Source organism: Scleropages formosus, chromosome 10 (genome assembly GCF_900964775.1).
Source record: "Scleropages formosus chromosome 10, fSclFor1.1, whole genome shotgun sequence".
Lineage (NCBI taxonomy): Eukaryota > Metazoa > Chordata > Actinopteri > Osteoglossiformes > Osteoglossidae > Scleropages > Scleropages formosus.
The window spans coordinates 25246101-25269565 of record NC_041815.1 but is presented as its reverse complement, the minus strand read 5'-3'; the positions used below and the strand labels follow the sequence as shown (position 1 = coordinate 25269565).

The 23465-nt window shown below is 46.7% G+C and overlaps 1 protein-coding gene across 5 annotated transcripts in view; it reads right to left on the bottom strand.

Moving 5' to 3' along the window:
* Positions 1–23465, bottom strand: part of sez6b (seizure related 6 homolog b) — a 170157-nt gene that overhangs the window by 21345 nt on the left and 125347 nt on the right. For all 5 annotated transcript variants that reach the window (XR_001965994.2, XM_018748770.2, XM_018748771.2 and 2 more), the window contains exons 5-9: positions 9017–9202; positions 7257–7425; positions 6605–6771; positions 4544–4738; positions 3441–3579 (exon numbers count right to left, since the gene is read on the bottom strand). Coding sequence is in view for 4 of the 5 variants with exons in the window: in XM_018748770.2 (XP_018604286.2) it covers positions 3441–3579; positions 4544–4738; positions 6605–6771; positions 7257–7425; positions 9017–9202 (856 nt within the window). In the remaining variant the exon portion in view is untranslated. The remainder of the gene's footprint in view (positions 1–3440; positions 3580–4543; positions 4739–6604; positions 6772–7256; positions 7426–9016; positions 9203–23465) is intronic.

Below are 23465 nucleotides of genomic sequence, written 5' to 3'. Positions count from 1 at the left end.
TCCCAGTAATAGGTCGGCGCCACGGCTGCCCAGCTGACGCTTTGGGAGTCCCGACCTGGACCTTTTGGTGCTGGGAAACTCGATTCAGACATACCTTTCCTCTATATTGCCGCAAAAATTTCAGCAGGAAAGGCACTAAAAGATGAGCCGCAAGTTAGAGCTCATCCAGGTCCAACAGCGTATAGAATCCATGCTCTGAATGGGTAATGACCTTATAAGGTATGAAAGGTCACTGTAGATGGTATTTTTTAACATATTAAGCGTAACTTCTGGGGGCACAGTGGTGTGGCAGGTTTGACCTGTGCCTGCTGTATAGCGGGTCTAGGGTTTGAGTCCCGCTTGGGGTGCCCTGTGGTGGATTGGCATCCTGCCCGGGGTGTGTCCCCTCTCCTTTTGGCCTTGTGCCCTGTGTTGCTGGGTAGGCTCCGGCTCACTGCGACCCCGCTTGGGACAAGCGGTTGTAGACATTGTTAAAAGGAAAAGGGTGGATTTGTTGGATGGTAAATGAATGGATGAACTACACATTTACATTGATTATCCGGAAATCCCGAAAATCTAGCGACAGGCAGCAACTTTTTTTTTACAGATGGTTAAGATATTAAAGAGGAACAGGCAGAATCTTGCTACACCAACCCACAGTTAATTAATCAGGACCCGGTGGAAAGGTATGACGAACCGCATAACGACAGGAATTACATTTACATTTATTCACTTAGCAGACGCTTTTCTCCAACGCGACTTCCAACAAACTCTATGTAGTGTTATCAGCCCACACACCTTATTCACCGCGGTGACTTACACTGCTAGATACACTACTTACACTGGGTCACTCATCCATACATCAGTAGAACACACTCTCTCTGTCACTCACACACTATGGTGGGGAACCTGAACAGCCTGTCTTTGGAGTGTGGGAGGAAACCAGAGCACCTGGAAGACTTACACTGTTAGATAGGCTACTTACAGTGGGTCACTCATCCATATATCAGTGGAACACACTCTCTCTGTCACTCACACACTATGGGGAACCTGAACAGCATGTCTTTGGACTATGGGAGGAAACCAGAGCACCCGAATTAGCCACTCCTCCATCCACCGACTCTGACAGCGACGATGACAGCTTCCACGTTCCGGCTTTACTTCTTCCTTTTTGCTCCCCCAATCTGTAGCTCACATTTGATGTGCCTCGCTGATAATGTCACATATGCCGAATGACAAATTTGGTAATTTAACAACGAAGGGGGGGTTCGCGCAGCTCGACGGGAAGTTGTGAGCGACAGTGACCCAGCAAATGCATCGCCGATCCCATTTGTTTCGACTGCCATTCCGCTGCCGAATCCATCCGGCGGCTTATGTTATTAGTTAAACTTTGATCGTTTGAGAGATTTAATGTGCGGAGGATTACAGCACCGGGCACCCAAAGACTCGGGGGAAGTGCTGCCTTTTGATCCTCGGGGGACGCTGCTTTTGCTGTTGGCAAAACGAGGAGCGGCGATGAGGAAACCCTCCTTTGATACTCCAAGTGTGGAGAGGCCTCCCCTTATTTAGCTTTCAGGAGATGTCGCGTGGCTAAGCGCGCCACATTCTCATCAGTGTTCCAGATAACAGGCGCAACGCTGTATCTGCCCAAATCGGCTTCTCCCTACAAATGAATGGGAAATTAATTTTGTTGACGGCTTCTCGCGCCGAACATCGCGGACGCCATTTATTATTCGGGAGTACAACGCGATGCCAAGAGCTGCCGGGCTGCAAGAGGAAAGGCGGGGGCGGCGTTGAAAAGAAACATATGCAAATGAGGAAATCTTAATTAAAGACGCAAAATTATTGAACGCATGAATAATCTATCAGGGTCTGACACAGCATTGCCCCGTGCGCCGAAGCATCACCTGACAACACAATCCCCGAAAAACGTTCATCCCCCTGCTCGGCATAATTGATTCCGAAGAGAACCTCCTTAGTTGGAAAGCCAATGAAATAATTAGTTTTCTCCGGAGTTTTGTTATTAACCTTTGTGTGCTAGCGAACTACACGTCCCATTCATGTGCAAAACAATCTTTCGTTCGCCTTGTCGTAATTTTTCTCTTGCTCTTATCTCCTCCAACTGCTCCTCTCTCCTCGCATAGGAAGGGGAGTCAGTTCGCATCGTGCAGTGACCTGGTGGAGGTTTCCATCCCGCAGCTGCCACAGTGTGGATCAGCAAGTGGTGCTAGTGGTCACTATGGTAATGCGCAGAGCAACCTGTTATGATCAAGGATTAAAATTTGTCCCTCCTAGGCCAGTTCCTTGACATTCTGACCACCCCCTCCAATGGCTCAACACATATGCAGATTACTCAGTTTTTTTGTTCTTGGGGTGGTATGGTTGCGCAGCAGGTAGCGCTGCTGCTTCAGAGTCCCTGGGCTGTGGGTTTGGATGTCGGCTGAAGGTCGGTTCAGTCTGTGAAGTGTAGATGTTCTCCCAGCGTTTATGTGGGTTGCCTTCTGCTGCTCTGGTTTCCTCCCACAGTCCAAAATCATGTGTTTCAGGTGAACTGGGGACCTTAGCGTGCGTGAGCGTGTATGACTGTGCGTGATTGTCCTGTGATAGACCAATGTCCTGTCCAGGGTTCACTTCCCCAATGGCCTGCGCTTTCGGGATAAGCTCCGGACTTCTGCAACGCTGCATCATTGATAATGGATAACCTGATCAATGTTTCTCGGCTATATTCTTCTTGGACAAGCTGCAGCTTTAGCTTGGCTTCAAATCGATATACAGCATGTTATGTAGAGAAACTCCAGCTCAATATTTCTGTGACAAATTAACTGATTTATTGACCAGGTCACTAAATGATACTTTGTATAAATGAGGGTAAAACAACCTCGTTTCATATGCAAAGGAGGTGCGACTTCGGCACTCGGCGAATGGTGAGGAGCGCCCTAACAGATCCTTCAGAAAGATGACTGCTTGCTCCATTTCAAAGCATGCCGGACACTGCAGGACCACCCGCTCACTGACCACAGCCGGAGGGGTTTCTGAGTAAATTGGTCAGGTGGGAGCAAGGTAGCGGTTTGCAGTTTGGCACCAGCCGTGTGAGAAGGAGAGTTAAAAACACAGCATTTGTGTTTTAAACACATCAGCAGAGAGCTCTCGCTTTATCTCTGAGGTTCATTAAAGAAAAAACTATTCTGTGTTCTGATTATATGAGTGTGTGTGATTATAAGTGTGTACGTAAGGGGGAGATGGTTCCTGTTTTACCCTGATTTTTACCATTTCTTGGTGGATAATGGGGAAGCAATGGCTTACACACAGCTCTAACTCTCATGTCTGGCTTGATTCACACATAAACAGCAGACAGCTGACCAGCCCAGAAACACCCCCCCCCCCCCCCCCCCCCCAAGTCGGGCTCATTCCCTTTCCAGATCCCCTCGAGATGTTTTGCCCGTACTTTTTGGTTCACTTACACTTGTATGTCCAGCATGATCCTCTTGTCCTCCTCCACATGGATTCCCCAGATACAGTCCTGTCCACGGTCGTAGGCCTCCGGCCAGTTGGGGGACAACACCACTCCGGCGGAGTCTGTGATCTCGCCACTGCAGACAGCTGCAGGGTGGGGGGATGGGAAAGGAGGATTTTAGCAAAAGGAATGACATAGAACATGACTTTGACATGACCTGTGACATGCAACACGTGCACGGATCCATGCACGATCCCCTGGACATACAAGGACACGCGCACACTTGTGAACACACACACATGCACAAAAATCTTAGCAACCCTTAATGAAACCAACAGAAAATACACTTGTTCTAGTTCTGCTCTGACTGCAGTATGAAAATATAATATTTCATTTCTACTCTTAGACTTATGATGCTTCCAATGTTCCTCAGCCCACTGGGAAGGCCTCTGTGTAAAGACACAACATCTCAGTTTGGATGCAGGGCACTAAGCGGGAAAGGACGTGATGGGGCAAAAGCCAGACGTATGAATACTCTCGTATTTTACTTTTCCTTCCTCTGCTGTGTTACAAAATATTTAAAAGGCAGAAGCGACCCTTTCGTTTTGGTGGCCAAGCTAACAGCAATTTCATTCTTTTAACTGAATACAAGCTGCATTTTGGCACTGGGAGGCAGGCAGGACCAGGGCACGGTAAGAATGGAGTGTGTGAGAATGTGGGCGGACAGGCTGACAATACACATGGCTTCTTTTCTCAGATCTGCTTTCACAGTATGTGTGTGTGGCGGAGAGAGAATGAGTGTGTTGGGGGGTACGGGTGCTTAAGTACCACGGAAGGCCGACCGGGCGGGCAACAGAGGAGCTGGAGCTGGTTGTGTTTTTAAAACACTAACAAGATGAGTGTTCTTTGCACTTCACGGCTTTGGTTTCTATCAAAGAACATGCAGGGCGTGTGATGCAGCGATCACTTATGTGGACCATTGATGCACGATTTCATCCCTGTCTTCCCATCTCTTAGAAGATGCGGCTGAGCCTGGTAAACGGGTGTACCCAAGCCAAGCCCCGCCCCTTGCACCTTCAACCCCGCCCTGCTCCAGTTGGCCACACCCACCCCTGCAAGCGGGCTCCGTCTCATTCCACTGCGGATTCTCAGGGTCCATGCACTCGATGATGACCGAGCCCTGCTCCAGCGTGTAGCCTGGCTCGCAGGCGAACTCCACCACGGCGCCCACAGTGAAGCCGGACTCGCTGCTCGTGAAGTTGCCGTACTTGACAAATGGCTCGTAGCAGTGGCCCTGTGCGAACGCTTGGGAGGGGACACACAGAAAGAGAGCACTTGTCAGAAACCCAAAGCTTTAACTTGGAAGTCGTCCAAGTTACACTCTTTAACAAGGAAAGTTTGTTAGTAAATCAGAGCTTTAATCCTCTTTGATTCGCTGGATGCCGGCCCTCATTTTGAATGCCGCATGGCAGTCCTCATCGGCTGTCTTTTCGTTCACATCTCCGTTGGTCGGCAGGACGAAACGGACGGGTTCCCTCCTGCACCTGTTGCAACAGCTGTCAACCTGCTAAATCTAAATTAACTTGCTAAGAGTGGTCTTCGAACTGGAGCTGATCGCGTGGCTGAACAGTAATTACTTAGTGGCCTTTGGTAAATCATGGGAAACCGCAGGGTTTACGTGAGAAGCAACGAGGGGTGGCTTTGAGGACCTTGCTTTGGTCTTCTTCCAGTCATGTGAGTGCAGTTGCGGGCTGCGGGCCTCTGTAAGCATTTCGAATTCCACTCGGCCGAGGGAGCCGTGGACGGAGCACGCTGATGAATTCCATAATTAACGGCCGCCTCCTCTGTCTCTTCCACATGCATTATTCACCCGCACCACTCTGGGTAAATTTACTGAAATCTTTTCTTTTCCCGGTCACAAGCACAACTCGCACACATATTTATTTCCATAAACTCACTAAATAACCCGGATTTTGTCATTAACGCTTCTTCCACTCTAAAGAGCACAATACGCACTTCTCTGGCAATAATCCCTTTCCAGACCTGATACCAAATAAATGTTGTCTGCGAATCTAATTAAAGTTCAGAGCACAGGTTATTATGTTCTGCACATTAACGGTGTACTTGAGTGCACAAAAAGATAAACATTATCTAATTGGCATTAACATCTGTAGATGCCCAATTAACCAATAGCTCATGCTCACATTGTCTATGAACCACTTGAGTCGGAGTTATAATATTGATTTGTTTTGGCTATTGTCCTTGTGCGCGGTGGCACAGCGGGCTTGGCCAGGTCCTGCTCTCTGGTGGGTCTGGGGTTGGAGTCCCGCTTGGGGTGCCTTGTGATGGACTGGCGTCCCGTCCTGGGTGTGTCCCCTCCCCCTCCAGCCTTGCGCCCTGCGCTGTCGGGTTAGGCTCCGGCTCGCCGCGACCCCACTCGGGACAAGCGGCTTCAGCCAATGTGTGTGTATTGTCCCTGTCTTTGGTCAGAGCTTTTTTCACTACGTTATCATCAGAAAGTGCGTGTTTCTCCAGCCTCACAAACCTTTAGATAACAACATTTTGCTCAAGCCTTTGAGACTTTAGAGCTGAATGTGTGTAACACTGGCTTCTCAAAAAGGCACATTAAGACATGGAATACCAATATAATGGGCTGCAGTATGTACATCCCAGTACAGCAGATCCTGAAATAGATTCAAAGATATTATTAGCTAATGAGGCTCCAGGCTCCTGTGCTAAAGCTGCCCTGAGAGCATCTGTGCCGTTCTTACAACTATTGACTGCCTATACCTGAAATTACAGTATATGTAAACAACAGATCCTTTGAGTTGAATATGATCACATTCCACTTCCGCTCCATTTGCATTAGCTGATGGAGACAGAATGTGACAAGCAACCTCTCTCTCTGAGGTCTTGATCGAAGACAACAGAGGAGCATGTTGGATAGAGGAGGTCAGGCCTAAGAAAAGCTTCTCATATCTGACTGAAGCCTGGAGCAGATGGTGGGGCATCTGATCTGGTCTTTTTTTTGACGAATCATCATTTCTGTTCAGGATGTGCAGTCTAGAGTGTACTCGGAGTCCCTAGAGGAACTTAACTGTGAGTGGACTTTATGTGCACTTGCAGGAATGAAATTCAGGCCAGGAAGGACCAGATGCAGCTCCTTTGTACCTTCATAGCGAATGGCGATGCCCGTTGAGGTGCCCGACCCGTCGGTTGTGAGCTCTACGAAGAGGTGGCGGGAGGTGCTGACAATGCCTTCGTTGGGAAGGTATTCCACCTCGTAGGAGTCATACAGCGGCGGCGAGTCGATGTTGTTCCCGTTCTTGATCAGAAGCCTTATGCACCAGAAGGGGAAGCAGGTGACAAAGAACATAACGCCTTGATCTCAGTGCCACGCGGGATTTTCAGGAAGTCGGTTTGCAGACAGCTTGATCTCAAACTAAGCCAAAGGAGTAATTGAAATATCCGATTTGTAGCCCTCTGCTTTCAAGCAGCTGCGCGGAAACAATACCATGGCATCATTTCGTATGTGGAAGGGCTCTGGGGCCGCTCTATTGCTTTGGATGGTAGAACTTCGGTAATTATTCAACGAGGTATCGAATGCTTTTTAGTCATTTTACAGTACCTTTAAGATGAGGTGTAATGTATGTGAGGTGGAACTGAGTGGTTATTCAACCCTCCTCTCCCCAGATACAATAAGGGTTCAAGGCATCACATGTGCTATATGCTAACTGGCTATATGCCAATCTGAAGCCAATCATGCCAATCCTGTTATTGCCATGGAGACAACTCATGCTAATGGGATGTCCCACAATCCCACCTGTCGTCGTCCTCAGCCAGGGCCACCTTCTCGAAGTGGACATGCAGCCTGTGGCCTTCTGGGGCCTCCAGCACCCAGTGGCAAGTCAGGTTGTTGCTGTAGTTGCTGGGGAAGCCAGGAGACACGATGCGCCCCACCGTAGCGTGCTTAACCATCCCTCCGCAGGCCGCTGTTGGTACCAGGTGGGAGGGAGAGATGGGAGATCAGTGAAAAACAAGGAAGGCAGGAGGAAGCCGTCTGGAAAAGGATAAGTCCATTTCACAAGTCTCAGGGAGACAGGCTTAAGAAAAAAACCTGTTTCCAGTAAAATAATTCTGAAACACAGTAAGGGACAAGAGGGGCGCACAAAAGAAACAACCTCAAGAGAAGAACCAAGGCGAAAGAGAGGCTCAAAGCCGCACAAGCAATGGGGTGGAGAGAGACAAGTTAAGAGGCTCCGACTGGTTAGCAGCTGGTAGCACAGACCCGGGTTTGAATCCCTCCTCCAACTGTAGTGCACTTTATAAAGGCTCTTACCCTGAATTTATACTGTAAAATGACCCCACTCTAAATGCTGGCAGAGCTTGACCCCCCTCCATTGGCCATTTTAATGACTCTGAGCCCACAGGTTGGTGCCCATTCTGCCCAGACCCTCCAGCCCCCTACCTGCTGCAGAAGAAAGGGCAAACTTTCTTTAAAAGCCCCATCTCTCATGTTCCATTGCAAGCACGTGGAGAAATCACAAGAAGGTGTTTAATATTCACCCCCTTTCTAAGCAAGTTGTGGAGCCAACACCATTAACACCAAAACTGATGATTAAACCCCAACTCGCTTTTCAGGAAAAGGAAACAGAATATATCAGTGTTCACTGCAGTCAAGTTTAATTACTCCTATGCGAGTGAAAATATTTATTTAGTTATCAGCTTCTCTCCAGATCCAGAGGAGTTATTGATGGCTCAGCCAGGAAGTGCTTTTAAGTGCTGTGTTAGTTTCTGCCTGGGAGACTGGTTCAATGAGACTCCCGTGCGTAGAAAATAAAAACTTACGAATACAGAATCCATTCAATTAAATTAATTAGTTCAAATTATGCACCACTTGCGGTCAAATGACATCAAGATACAAAAGCGGGAGAGAATGAAACAAGAGAGGATTATTCCCAGACTATGCATTGAGTGTGTAAGTGTATAATCATACATCCATATTTTTGTGTATAGTCATACCTCAGTGTATATGTGTGTGTCTGAGTTTGCGTGCGTGTCGTATTGTTGTATCCGTAGATAATTCTACACATCTCCATATTTGAATATTTTTTATTTAATAAGATATCACTCTGTATCCCTGCATCTAAAAGTGAAATGTACTTTTGTTTATTTTCAGTTTATATGCCACTCGGAGGAAAAGCATCTGCTAAACGAATACATGTAAATTATATTAACTTTTTGTCAGTTTCCCCCCAGGGATAAATAAACTATGATCCTAGATCCTGAATGTAAATGTAAATGCAAGATAAGGACCTTCTCAGAGGTACTACAGCAGGGGCCCATCCCGGACCATGAATTACCATCCTTACATGTGAACAGCCATGTAGTTAACTAATATACCTCCTGCTGCAGCTATTGTATATTACTGTGTGTTTTGCATACACTAAACATACCTGTGTGTAGAGATGTGGATGTGCCTCTGTGTATATGATCCCACTCACCTAGGCAGTGAGGCTTCCTTTTGCTCCAGTTGGGTGGGTGTGTGTGTGTGTGTGTGTGTGCATCTGTGCATCTGCTCACCCAGGCAGCGAGGCTCCCTGCCGCTCCAGTACGGTGTGGTGGCGTTGCGACAGGTGAGAGTTGAGAGGCCCTGCAACTGGTAGCCACTAATGCAGTAGAAGTAGGCCTCTCCTCCGGCGTGGAGACTGGTGACGGACACCTCCCCATAGGCCGGTCGCTGCGGGAAGGGACAGCTCAGCACGAAGGCTGCGGAGACACACGGAGGGAAACAATGCGATGTCCGGCTCAACGCTTTGCACTGCTGGGTAAGAACTGATCTTATACCAAACACCTGAAAATGAGCACAAAGAGGGGGGTGGGAAACTTCTATCCTTTCTACTCCGGCTGCAGGCTGACCCATTCCCTCCTCGGCATAGAGCCACTCCAACCCCCCCCCACGCACACACACACACACACACACACACACACACACACACACACACACACACAGACCACACTGGGCCTCATAGTTGTCATGCCTACAGGATGGTGAGAAAGGATTACCCTTCTCTGTGAAAGAGCTGCCTCCAGGGAGATGGATAAGGCCTAGTTTGTCTCCAGCGCTCTGTCCTGTCAACAAACCGGACTGCGCACTTTGGGCTGAGCCAGGGATCCTCGGTGGCCGCAGATGATGGATCTCGCTCACCTCGCCCCTAATGGGAGCCATGAAACAAGCCTTGCAGAGGTGCTGATGCTCAGCATAAAATGGAAACAGCATCTGGCTGTGGAGCCTGTGATCACTGGTGGAAGCGATAGTAGTGCAGCAGGTGGTATGGCGGACGGAGCTGCTGCCTTGTGCTCAAAGAACATGGGTTTGAGTTCTGCTAATGCTGAATTACCCTTAAGCATGGTAGTTACCCTGAATTAATACGGTGGAAACAACTCTGCTGCATAAAAGCGTATATAACTACGTACAGCAAAGTCTCAGTTATTGGCTCATTATCTGGAATACCCGACATGCCCGACACACCATATGATGTCATCGACTTCAAGGTGCATGCATTCGGATAGGTAATCATTTACGAGAAAATAATTTGAGCATCAGCACCCATCGCGCTGGTGCAATAAGGCAACAGACTTATGGCAGGGGCGGGGCTTGCACATCACCCTCGTCTTGTGAAGGTGGGTTTGTGCGTGTACGGAGCGGTAGTGGGACACTCATCTCAGTCCTTGGCTGAGCACTGGCAGGAGCACTGAGGTCTAGTGGCCAAGGTGTGAGCAGCAATGGCTTTCAAGCAGCGGGGAGAAACTATGTAAGAATGTGCAGCACTTAGAAATCACCAGTGTCAAAGTAAGACATCTTAAAACCCTGCAGCCTCCTGCCTCAAGCCCTCTGCAGTCGTGGTTAAGAGGCCTGCCTGCGGCCTTGCAGAGATGCTCTACTGACATCCCCACTGAGTAGGAGAGAATGTGGGTCTGAATTAGTCTGTGAAATGATAAGCTGAGCTGAAAGTCACTCAATAATAATAATAATAATAATAATAGTAATAATAATAACTTTATACATATAGCACCTTTCATACAAGTTTTGCTATTCAAAGTACTTTAGAAAAAGAGAAAAGAAACCGGATAATTATTATTAAAATAATAAATAAGATCAATGAAAATATGTTAAATGGTTAATTGAAAGCAAAATTTAAAAAACATTTTTGCACAGCTTTTAAAACAGACCTTCAGAATCTGCCTCTCTAATACGGTGGGATTTTGTTCCATGGCTTCTGCACATAGTAACAGAAGGTGACATCTCCAGTTATCTTATGTGTAACTTAATATGCACTTGTACATCTGAGAGCACAGTTCAGAATATACCCTAAGAGGCTTTGTATAATGTACTCTGGTCCCAGTCTGTTTAAGGCTTTGTAAACTGTCAGGAAAACCTTTTGAAATCAGGTCCAAAGCGTACAGGTAACCATTGCAATTGATCAAGTACAGGTGTCATATGAGCTCTTTTTCTTCTAGCTTTCTGTACCTGCTGTACTACACTATCAGTTCGCTTTTTTTGGGAGACCAGCATGAAGAGCCTTACGATGATGAGTCCCACTAGTGACACATGCACAGGTCAATTTCCCAGCAACACAGTGACAAAGAAGCTCTCACTTCACCCATTTCATTCCCGCCTTGTTAGTTCAAGCGGTCGTTGCCGCTGCTTTCGTCACCGTTAACCTTTAGGTGACACCTTTATCCAAGGCCACTCACAACACTCGGTTTGAATTCTAAGTGACATGCAGAGATTTACTCTTTTGCACAGTAGGGTTCTCTTACTGTTTCAATTCAGGTTGCGTACCTTCATCAAGGGTACTACAACAGGAGCACTGCTTTGAACCCAGGATCGTCAGATTGCAAGACAGTGGCTCCAACCACTACGGCACGCACTGCTCCCTTCAGTCCCACCCCACCGCTTCTGAAAAGTGGCTTTAGCTGACTTTTTACTCCAAAACAACTTACAATGACCCGTTTACGCAGCTGGATAATTTTTATCGCAACAAGTCTAGGGCAAGTGCCCTCCTCAAGGGTTACTACAGCAGGTGGTAGGATTGAAGCCTAGGTTCTTCAAGTCCAAAGATCATGACTCCAACTGCTATGCCACCTGGTGTCCCAACTGGAGGCATTCGAGTAAACGATGCCACAGAAGCCAATAGACTACCGGCAGGAGCTGCAATACAAGAGCTCAGGAATTTTCGTGCGGATCCAGCCCTCAAAGAGCACTTCAGAGAGCGAAACGTGTGTGATTGTTTCACAGTTGCTATCAATGGAGGAAAAGTTGGAATTTCAATCCCAACGGTGACCTGGGTATTTTCAGGAATCTCATCTGAAATATTTATTCCCTTTTTTAGCTTTAATATTTGCTCATGAAGTTCAGTCCTAGACTCCAGCAGGGTGGTCCCACTGCAGCTGGACCACATGGGTGCACACAAATGTAAAAAGATGTAAGAAAGAACCACGACCTTTGATGATGGATCAATCTGTATCCCTATAACTACCTTAATTAAACCCATATTCTTTGATCTAATAACCGTAAATCTATCACCGTGTTCATTATTCAGCCAGGCGGGATCAACACGAACGTGCGACAACTTTGACAATAAATTACAACGCCTCGTACCCATCATCCATCAGCAGGGCTCTGCTTTCATTAGCACAAGGTGCTATAATGGTTAAAGGCAGCAGTTATTCATCACAGTGTCACAACTTGTGTTAATACAATTTCTTTTTTGAAAAGACAAACAGCTTGAGGACAATAACGTTTTCCTCGCAGTGTGTATTTTTCACAGTATCATGAAATCATTTCCCATGTTTGTTTTTAAACAACTGTCATGGATTCTGCCAGCGATGGCTGAATTTGAGTTTTCCTTTACCAAGGGACGAGGAAATTATCTGGTGCCCCCACGACAGATTCATTTCAGGTTGGTTGCCACCCCTGTGGGGTTGCTGTGGACTGTGGCAAACCAAGCCAGAGGAAATGAAAGTTTTTGTGTTTTTCCACCTCAATTTTCTCACCTTACAATTATTAATTTAGAAGATGCTTTTCTCCAAAGTGACATAAAACTCAGAGTAAACAACAGTGCATTTTACAACATGAAGAGCTATAGGCAGACATGCGACTGTCGAAGCAGTCAGCTCGTCCAGTAGCACCGGCTCTGCCGGTGTATATCACATAAGTAGTGGCATGTAGAATTGATAGGAAATACAGAGGTGATTTTAACAGATGCCGTGACTCAAGTTTATGGAGCAGAAAGGAGATCAGGGGAAAGGCGGATCTGAAGAGATACATTTTCAGACCCTTCTTGAATGTTGAAAGGGATTCAGTAGCTCTGAGGAACATAGGGAGTTTGTTACGCTGCACTGGAGCCAAAACTCAGAACTTCTGGACTTTCAGTTTTGGACCTCTAGTGAGTGGGACCACCAACAGGCCAGAGGTGGAGGAGTGCAGCACTGGGATCTAGAGAATGATCAGTGTCTGTAGGTACCGGGGTACTGATCCTTAGATTGTCTTGTAACCGTAATCAGAGTCTTGAACTTGACATGGGCAGGTATAGGCAGCCAATGGAGAGAGACAAGGAGGGGAGATAGAGGGGAATGTTTTGGCAGGTCACACATATCTTGTGCCATCGCATTCTGGATCAACTGGAGAGGCACTAAACTCTCTGCAGTCATTTATCAATTTGTAGTTTGACTTAAACAGCAGCTCACTCACTCACTCACTCACTCACTCACTCACTCACTCACTCACTCACTCACTCAAACATACGGAACAGGTAATTTAGAGTAACCCATTCAACTGAAATACATATCTTTGGACTGGGGGGAATCCAGAGCACCTGGAAGAAATTCATGCAAATGTAGGGTGAACATGTTAACGCCACACATGTGGAGAACAAATCGAACCGATGCCAGATCCCACCTCCAGGGCCCTTTGAGGCACCAGTGCTACCCGCTGCATCACCATGATACCACCCATTGTTCATATTGCGTGCAGCGAGTTGTTGGGTGGTTACAACTAAGAGCTCCATGGGGATTGTTCCAAAAACCTGGACACTTGTCAATGCGATCTGTGTGCTAGTATTGATTCTCCGTCCAGCTTTCACTGCAGGTTCACTGCCCCCCGGGGGGGGTTTGGTTGGGGGCCTGGAAGAAGGAGGCCCGAGGTACAGGGGAGGCCCGCTTGTCTAACTTCCCGACCGAGAGGGAAGTGCTCCCTCATGGAGTCAATGAGCCAGCGGGCTGGTGCTCCTGCATTCCCAAAGCCATTCATTTCATTTATGGTTTATTGCTGGCATATCGTCGCAGCAGGGTTCAGGCAGCTGAGCAGCATTGTTGTTACAGCATTATTACCATGCAGTTTCCATTTCAATTAGACTAATACCGAGGGGTGCTGGGGCCGATCCTTGGGGCGTTAAATCAGGGGACACATGCTGCTCGCCATTCCGCTGCAGCCGTGCCGCTTAATAGGCCATAAAGCGCAATTGTTTTGGTGTCGCAAGTAATGCGGCCGGAGCCGAGGAGATTAGCTGGCGGCCGGGCTGTAGGCAGCAGATGCTCGGTTAATGTCCTCCATTATGTGCCCCCTTGACGGCTCGGCGAGATTCAAGGAGCGGGGCCGGGGCGGCGTGCATCTTATCAGCTCAGCAGGGTGTCAAGATGGTTTCCCAGAGTCAAGCGAGGGGTTTGTGGGAAAAACCATTTACAGGCTTTTTTTGCTGTGAATCAAGCAGAATAAAAAGGGCGTCAGTGGCTACAACCCATGGGAGACGCTTCTTCAGTATCATTATCGAGAAAGTGGACTGCTGTGGGGAGCATGGAAGACAACATACATGGCACATGACCTCTGACCTGTCTGACCTGTCTGACCTGTCTGACCTGTCTGACCTTCTGTATGACTTCTTCTGTGGGGCATCTGGTTTTATAGCAGTCTGAACTGCTGCCTTGCGCTTAAAGGACCCGGATTTCAAATCCCCTCTTGCTGTAGTGCCCTTGATCAAGGTACTTACTCTGAATTTCTCCAGTAAAAATCACCCTGTTTTATAAATGTATAAATTATACTAAGTAGCATAATACTGTAAGTCACTTTGGAGAAAAGCACTCGTTAAATAAATCTTAGATTGTTACGCTCATCCTCTCGTGTAGACGCCTTACTCTGCTTTTACACGAAATAACCTCTGTGCCCGGTTGCTGGTTCTGTCCCACTCGGCATGTCCACGATGGTAGGACGTGAAGTCCTCAGCACAGTGGCAGGAACAGATGACCAGCAGAAAGCAGTCGTCCAACTCCATTTCTCTACCATTCTCGATCGATAGTCTGGACGGGCGGTGGCCATCGGTTGCTCATTCCGCATGGCGCCCGCCGTGGAGCCCCTTGTCGAGCCCAGGAGGTCTTCGTTAAAGGTGACGCCGGCGCTCCGTGGCTGTTTTCCTTAACAGCATTTATTGAGCAGTTGACCATTTCAATTGAGTGTTTAACCCAACCATATAAATATCAATACATCACATCGCCGAAGCAGTAAAGTTGCCTCCGTTTAATTTTCCTTCTCCCAAGGACAGTGTTATTGATCTTTGTTTAAGGGTTATGTTTCACTGGTGAAGGAGAGAGCAGGACTCCCAGGTACTGTAAATTAGAGTGTACGGCGACCAGACCCATGGAAGCAGCTTAACCACCCCAAGCTGTCTGGTTCACAGGGGCCCTTTTAGCAAGAACTGATGTGTTGGGTCTTGCCCTGCAGCTTCAGAGTAAAGAGACTGTGGGGGTGACAACGCTCTGCAGATCAGAATGACACGGAGGGGCGGCCTCCTTAGAGCCGAGTCGCACGAAGGCCCCCTCTCGCCAAGCGGGGATGAATCACCTATCGAAAGTTCGCACTGTAACGTGGTCTGATGAAAAACACACCCCACCCCTTCCCCCCCTTTTGCATGCGCGTTAATTACAAAACGCAGAGGGGATTCATTTGCGGCCGGCTCATCAGGGCTCGTTGGAAATAATCGTGTGTGACGGGGCTCACGCGGAGGGGACGCAGCCGTATGGGGAATCGCGTTCAATTTGGGATCGGATTTCACGCTGTTGCCGCATTAACCTCCCCTGTGCGACAAGAGCTGAGGAATGCCGAAATTACACACCAGATAAGTTGCTTGGCTCAAACAAAGCCACGCTCTAATGTCAGAGGTAGCACCCCCTGCTGCCAGGAATAGGTATTACAGCTTTATGTAGTTACAAGGACAGTAAGATTATGGATATGTACTCTATATACTATACATTTATCCCACACTTTTCTCCAAGATGACTTAAAATGTCAAGCAACTTCACAATTTTTTACCCATATACACAGCTACGTAATTTTACATTAAGTACCTTCTTCAACGGTACTACAGCTGGAGATTTTAACCTACAACTTTCAGGTCCAAGGGCAACAGCCCTAACCGCTATACTACCAGCTGTTCCTTTACTCACTCTCCTATACTTAACATAAATACTATAAGTTTTATTGAATTGCATTAGAGGGTCGCGGTGGTGCAGCGGGTTTGGCCGGGTCCTGCTTTCTAGCGGGTCTGGGGTTTAAGTCCAGCTTGGGGTGCCTTGCGACGGACTGGCGTCCCGTCCTGGGTGTGTCCTCTCCCCCTCCAGCCTTATTCTCTGTGTTGCCGGGTTCACCTCCAGTTCATTTTTTTCCCCCGCTTGGGAAAAAAACTGCTTCAACCTACGTGTGTGTGTGTGTGTGTGTGTGTGTGAATTGCATGATACATAATCAGGCACACACTTAAACACACACTGCACCTAAATAAAGTATACTAAAAAATTTAATTCTTTTTTCAGTTTAGATGTTCCTATATGTCACCTACTGTGATTTTTATACATGGTGCCCTCAAACCAGTTCTCAGTAATGATTATGGCCCTTGGCCAAAAAAGGTTGGACACCTCTGCTCTATAGGCTGCACATTTGGGAGACATACACTATATTGGTATGAATTTAATGGATTAATCTGTAATAAAATTAAGAAAAAAATGAAATATACAGCATAAGGGAGGTCTAATATGACATTAAGTGGTCCACAATAAATTCACCTCCCTGCTAAAGCTTTTCAAATACGTTTTATGTGCTTAACCCACCCTTGAGACATTCCTCTGAGGGATCTAACCTAACTGCCAAGAATTGAATTAATAAATTCCCAAAAAGTGCAAATGCAGACAGTATTTTAAGTCAGACTGTAAAATTTCTCCTTCTTTTTGCAGCACAGACTGTTACAAATAATTAGATGTTAATAAACAGCTTTATCAGATGAAGGTTTCAGAGAAGCCTGTGGTCTTCCCAAGGACGCAAGCAGGCATCCACTTTCACTTCGATTTCCAGCTTGCGCTGACAAGTAAAAAATTGAAATGGCTGTTATATCGATATTTTGCTTCATTAAAGACATAGACATATCCTTCACACTGTCCCTTTAATGGATACCGCGAAACTGATTTCACTAGCGCCAAACCTCAAAATTAATTTTGCCAATGCAAATGAGGTAATCGATCAATTCACCAACCCCAGTTAATGAATACTATTTGTCCCATTTCCAAACAGGCCGAGCGCAGATTTGACAGCACAAAGGAGGGGAGCTAAAAAGGACTGTCGTCGTGTTTATATATAACAGGAGCTAATTTATAGGGGGAGCTAATTTATAACAATCACACGGAGGAAATTTCCGGAGACTGGCCAACTGGTTTGAAATAAAAGGAGCCTTGCCAAAGGAATGACCTAGACGGCTGATGTGCTGCAGCTCAAATGAAATGGTGCGACACAATACAATCGAGCTTTATTGTCAGATCTCTCTGAAATTTGTTTTGAATTGAAGCAGCCCTACCCTTCAGGACAATGACATATTACAGAACAGGGCAACATACAGAGATGTTACAAAAAAGAAAATTAATAAATAAGAATACGAACCGAGAAAATAAGAAAACGATAAGCAAAAAGAACGAATTGATAGATGAATAAATAGATAAGTTAATAAATTATACATTTTCCCAGATGACACACACTCTAAATGGGAGACAAGAAGACAATACAAAAGATACATTACAACGTCCAGCATGTGGCCCATTCAGATTTTCCACCAAGATTATTGCATAGTCCTGTGGAGTGTCATTTATTGAATGCGTAATGAATAAAAACCTTAAATCAGACCTGAGATGTGCTACATTCGATGCATGAAACATTTTTTCTAACACAACATGAGATTTGCTGTCAATTCAAGCTTGGCTTATGTCACACCTCCTCACCTAAACACCTTGCGCATAATTACATTTGCATCATTCCTATTCCGTACCATTTCTTTTCCATTAAAACTGATCCGGCCGTGTGTTAATTAAGTAGAAATCAGTGAAGTCATTTCTCCTGTGTTAATAAGATAGAGATCTTGTTTAAGTCATTACTTCCCAATAGCAGTTTAATAATTCATATTCTAATGATAGATGGATAACTATTAACCAGACTGAGGGCACTGTGACTTGTGTTACCTGACAAAAGGAGAAAAATTAATAGGATCATTCATTTCTTGGAAGTTAATTTGCCCACACTTATTACACTTTAATTAACAGTATTAAATGAAAACAGAAAAAAGTGCAAACAACCAACCAGCACCACTCTGTCTCTCTGTGAACCCAAGGAAAGTTTGCTATAAATTGAAAATTTTGTTCCATAACCTTAAGCATAATCCTAGCAAGGGGGTTTCACAAGTACTAAGTAAACAGAAGAAGATTAATTTGAATATCCCCAGTTTTTTAACAGTATCCCTAGTGGAATAGGACTCGGGAAGGACAATATTTTACCTGCTGACACAGTTTATTAAATTAACCACAGAACTTTCTCCAGCCAATTTATTATAAGTTCATGCTATATATGTTAAGAAGTACCTTTTATATCAAAACCTCCCATTTGATAAATACACAGTGATTCCCGAAAGTGCTCTGTGGCCCAGAACTGCTGCGCTGTGAACACAAGAGCATCTTTGCTCTGCTGTCAGATTCCACATTGTTCCCGCGTTTATCGTTATGGTGCTCGAATCCTGCTTACATCAAAAAAACCTCATTCGTCCCGTCTCACCTAGTGCACATCGGAGGAAAGCCCAAGCGGCCACTCCTGTGTGAACATATAACTTGTGGCTTGTGTAATGCAGAAAATACAGGTATGAATGTGACACATCAAAAAATATGATCATGGGATTATACTTCATGCTTGTTTATTTAGCAAAGCAACAAAAATATGTTTGATCACTTGTTGTAATGACCTTCAGTTTTAAGAAGCTGTATAAAGATGCGCTTAGATCTGTGTTCACACCATGATCACAGTATCATTCGTTCATCGTTATTCATTTCTTCATTAGTGATAACTGCATGGTTAATGCAGGGTTGTGGTGGTCCAGTTTATCCTGGAAGCACAGCACAGGAGGCAGGATACACCCTGGATGGAACACCAGTCTATCACAGGGCAATCACACACACTCATTCATTCATACACACAAAGAGCAATTTAGAGCCACCAATCCTCCTGTAACACATGTCTTTTGACTGTGGGAGGAAACCGGAGCATCTGAAGCAAACCCACAGAACATGGGAAGAACATGAAAACTGCTTGTTAATTTATCACAGCAAGAAAATATGTTTGATCAGCCCTGAATGATATCCTTGCCAGTTATGGAGGTCCATTGGTCCTCCTTACCGGTGTTCCCAGACCCCCCCTCCCAATCAGGTCATTCCATGGGCTCCTGAAACCCAGCTCCAACTCCTTCCAAGGACAAGGAGACATCAAATGATTTATTCGTTTTGCTGACACTTTCTTCCAAAACACCTTACATTGTTAGGAATAAATTCAGAGCTTAAAGTTATTTACACATTTGGGTAGTTTCGAATGGAGCAATTTAGGGTAAGTACTTTGCTCAAGGGTACTGCTAAGGATGAGGATCAAATGTATAACCTTTGGATCTAAAGACAGTAACTCTAACCACTGTGCTACCAGCAATTACATCACACCAACACTGTCAGACCTTTAGGAAGCATCAAGGAGACCCGTCAGAGGCATCTCGACATCTTGCACCCCGTCACACGCTTGACATTTCACCATTTCACACACTAAAAACATCTCTCCCGCCATCTCCCAGAATGCCCCACTCCATTCCTACTCGCTCTCTTTCCTCAAGCACTTTCAGTACAAACAGATATATGCCTGCATCATAAGATAAATTATACCCAGCTACTCCCATTGTGTCTAAGGAGCTTGGCAGAGGACACAAATATTTAGCTTCAGACATAAACTGTTCTGCTGGCATAATAGCTCGGGCTTTGTAAGCGAGCGATGGTATTTAAAATCAAATGGATTTTGCCGAGCAATGGATCAATCTGCACAAAGCACTGCTGCACTGTAATTAAGGGGAGTGTACTCTGAACTTTGAAATGGTACATGTGCTCAAGGAGATAGGGACTGAAATATTGAGCTGCCGCCTGCTTTTATTACTCCCTGGGCGAGCGAGCGAGCGTGTGTGTGTGTGTGTGTGTGCGTGTGTGTGTGTGTGTGTGTGTGTGTGTGTGTGCATTAAGTAGGACCAGAGAAAGTTCAAGCATGAAACGCCCGTTCACACGAACACACCAGTGCTGAAAATCATAGAAAACTGACAGTCTTCAGTCCATAAAATATTATTATGACTTCTTCAAAGTGTATTTGTGCCTCAGCTTCAATGAGGACTTATAAAAATTTCATTAGAACCTTGGCCCAGAAGGTGAAGGTCCTGGATTCAAACCTACGTTCCTGTTGCAGTACCCTTGATCAGGGTACTTATCCTGATTCAATACAGTAAAAATTACCCTGCTGTATAAATAAGAAAATAAGTGATTCAGTGTGCAGACTTACTACTGTAAGTTTTTTTGGAGAAAAGTTTCTGGTGACCAACCAATCAATGTCTACAACCGCCTGTCCCAGGTGGGGTCGCGGTGAGCTGGATCCTACCCAGCAACACAGGGTGCAGGGGACCCACCCAGGACAGGATGCCAGTCCGTCGCAAGGCACCCCAAGCAGGGCTCGAACGCCAGACCCGCTACACAGCGGGCACCGGCAGAGCCTGCCGCGCCCCACACCCCCATTCAAGTTTCGGGTGGATGAATAAATAATACTCAATCATTATTTAAAAATTTCTATGTGGAATTTATAAGACATGCGCCATCTAAAAGACTATGAAAGAAAGAGATTGCCTCCAGGACCGTCACCATGGCCTGGCTGATAGTGTCCCATGTGGGTCTCCTGGTAGCCGCAAGGTAGCGCCCTTCTTCTGACACCACACAACCCCGTCCTCTCTGCACCATCCCTGTGTCTCGAGGACAAAACCCTGATTCCATCCCAGGTGACTGTGACCTTGACGCCTTTAGCTGTTGGAGAATCCCTTGGCCTACCGCACCCCCTGCGTTGAACGCAACCGTTGTGAAAGCTAGCGTGACCACTCTGCTCTGGGGTACAGGTGCAGGTACAGGCCCTCCGGCCACGTGCAGGTGGCGGCAAAAATGGCAGGTTTATTTATAGCAGCTGGCGCCATTTCAGAAGGCTCATCTTTTGCAGGAAGGTTAAGGGTATTAATCTGTCGGCCCTGAGGGCTCTGTGGAAATTGGTGGGAACTGAGAAGGGGGCGGGGCCAAGGAGGCTAGTGGGATACCAGAGGGAGGAACTGGCCCCGGAGACTGAGCTGGGCGCTGAGCGGTGGTGCCGACTGGATCTCAAAGTAGCAGCTTCCTGTGGGGTCTAAGCAAAAATAAATAGAGCTAATGCTCTTCATATTCCCATTATCCTCCAGATTGGCACCCCCACCCCCCTCAGTTTACGGGGGAGGCAAGGAAGCATGTGCATCACGTCCAGCTATTTATGACCGAATCCTTTGGGTAATCAGTGCATTTATAGATTTGCTTTGTACCTGGAGTCATTCGTTACGTCTTTAATTGAAGAACCATTGCTATCCCACCTCAACCCGTTCTCTTTTTTTTTTCCAAATCTCTTTTTAATCTTTATTGATTTAGCGGTGAGCGCAGGAACACTGCTGGGGCTGCACCTAACCTGCAGCAGCGTAGACGGGAGACTGCGGAGGACGGCGAGCCTGTGAGTCGCTCTGGATGAATTAAAGTGCGAAGCGCGGAGATCATGTAAAATAAATAAGTACAAAAGGAGAGGCCCCATCGTGTCGCAACATGTTTGCTTAATGAATTTCTTCCTAAAAAAATGCACATCGCCCTCATGCGGAAGAATGACCTGTGGGACTTTGTGTCTGGAGACATTTGGTGGGTTACAGGGAAAGCGGAGCTGAGATGACTGCTACGGCGGTTTTCTTAGATAATTCCGATTATTTAACCTGAAAAGGGACGGAACGGTTATTATCTGGACAAGGGCACACTTTGCCAGTGGGGAGAACTATAATGGTATTTTTAGTATGGGTGGAAACCCTTAGTGAAATCAAGTCACCACTCACTCACTCTTTTCCTTCGCAGGTCCTTAGATGATGTGGTTCCGGATCCTTCTGGTTAATGGCGGGAGCTTGGAGTTGGGGACTGGACTGAGAGCAGAAATGACATTGTCTGAGAGCATGACTCCACTTGCACTGAGTCTCAAAGGGAATTATGGGTGGGTATGCCACGCCATCCATAGTCTGTAGCTTTTGGTGATCAAAGCTGTCTGGCCCAGGGTGGGGAATGTTTGGTGGGGGATACCAGTGAAACTGTGTGTGGAGTAACAAGCCAACACATTATTCATGGTCTGCACTTTAATTCTCCCTTTTTTTTCACTACTACGCTGTCAGCTGAGTTGGCCGTCCACACCCACGCACGAAATATGCATATAATTAGTGCCGAGTGAAAGAGGAGCATTATGGGTAGGCTTCACTTAGTGATGTGTATCGTTTAGTTGAGGGACTTGGAGATAGACATATGTGACGGTAATGTGGACGCGCAGCTGGAGGAGGGAGGAGCTGAATGTCTTTCAAAGGGTCTTTATCTTCAAGGTGTGTGTGTGTGTGTGTGTAGTGGGGGGGCAGGGGGTTAGGGCTCTATCTCAACATCTCCATCTCTAATTTGGCCTCTTTGCAGCAGCCTTTAAGGGACTCGGAGAGGAGGCGGAGGATTAATAAATAAACCGCCCGATGAAGCCTGCGAGACGCTATCCAGAGAGGCCTCCAGCAGAGCCCGGAGACGCGAGGTGACACAAACAGATGTGCCTGTCAGGACAGAGGCGTCACAGTGAATGACAGGCACCGGACCCAGCGGGAGCAGGCACTCGTCTCTGTCAAGTGGACTGCCACGTGCCCCTCCCCCAAACCCGTTCACACCCCTGTCACAATCGTCCCTCCTTGCCCGGCACCACCGGAGGACCGGCCTTAAGATGCACCGAAAGGTTTAAGTAGCTTGCGGTGCCAGAGCGCCACCACCAGAGGGCGCAAACCACCATGGCTGCCAAATCGGTATCTCCGCGGGTTAACAGCATGCGGAAGTGGTCAACTTATCAGGGACAGACAAGTTATAAATAACTTTTGGGGTGAGTTGTTGCTTCAAGTACTTTTAATCAGTTCTCAAACGCACAAGTAGCTCCGGTCCCAGTTTGTATTCATTCATTCTCCGTTTAATTGAGCTCTCTCTCCGTACGTCCAGCGAACAAATCTGTCTCTCTGATAGATGACGACATCTCTGTGTCATTACTTGCTCTTAAAAAGCTGGGCACCTCTAACAGTTGTTCACTGAAGGATGCTTCACTGTAATCCCCATGGCCTCCCGAGAGAAAGAGACAGATGGAGAGAGAGGGTGAGGGACATGTTGTTAGCACCACAGGGGCTTTGAGGGAATAGACCATAACCATTAATGTCCCCAGGAGGTCAGCGCCCATGCCTAGGGTCGATGTTTCTTCACAGCAAAGCATGGAAGAGAAATGTCAGGGCGCCCGAAGTCCTCGCGCTTCAACTGCCTTTCATCTTGCGGTGCA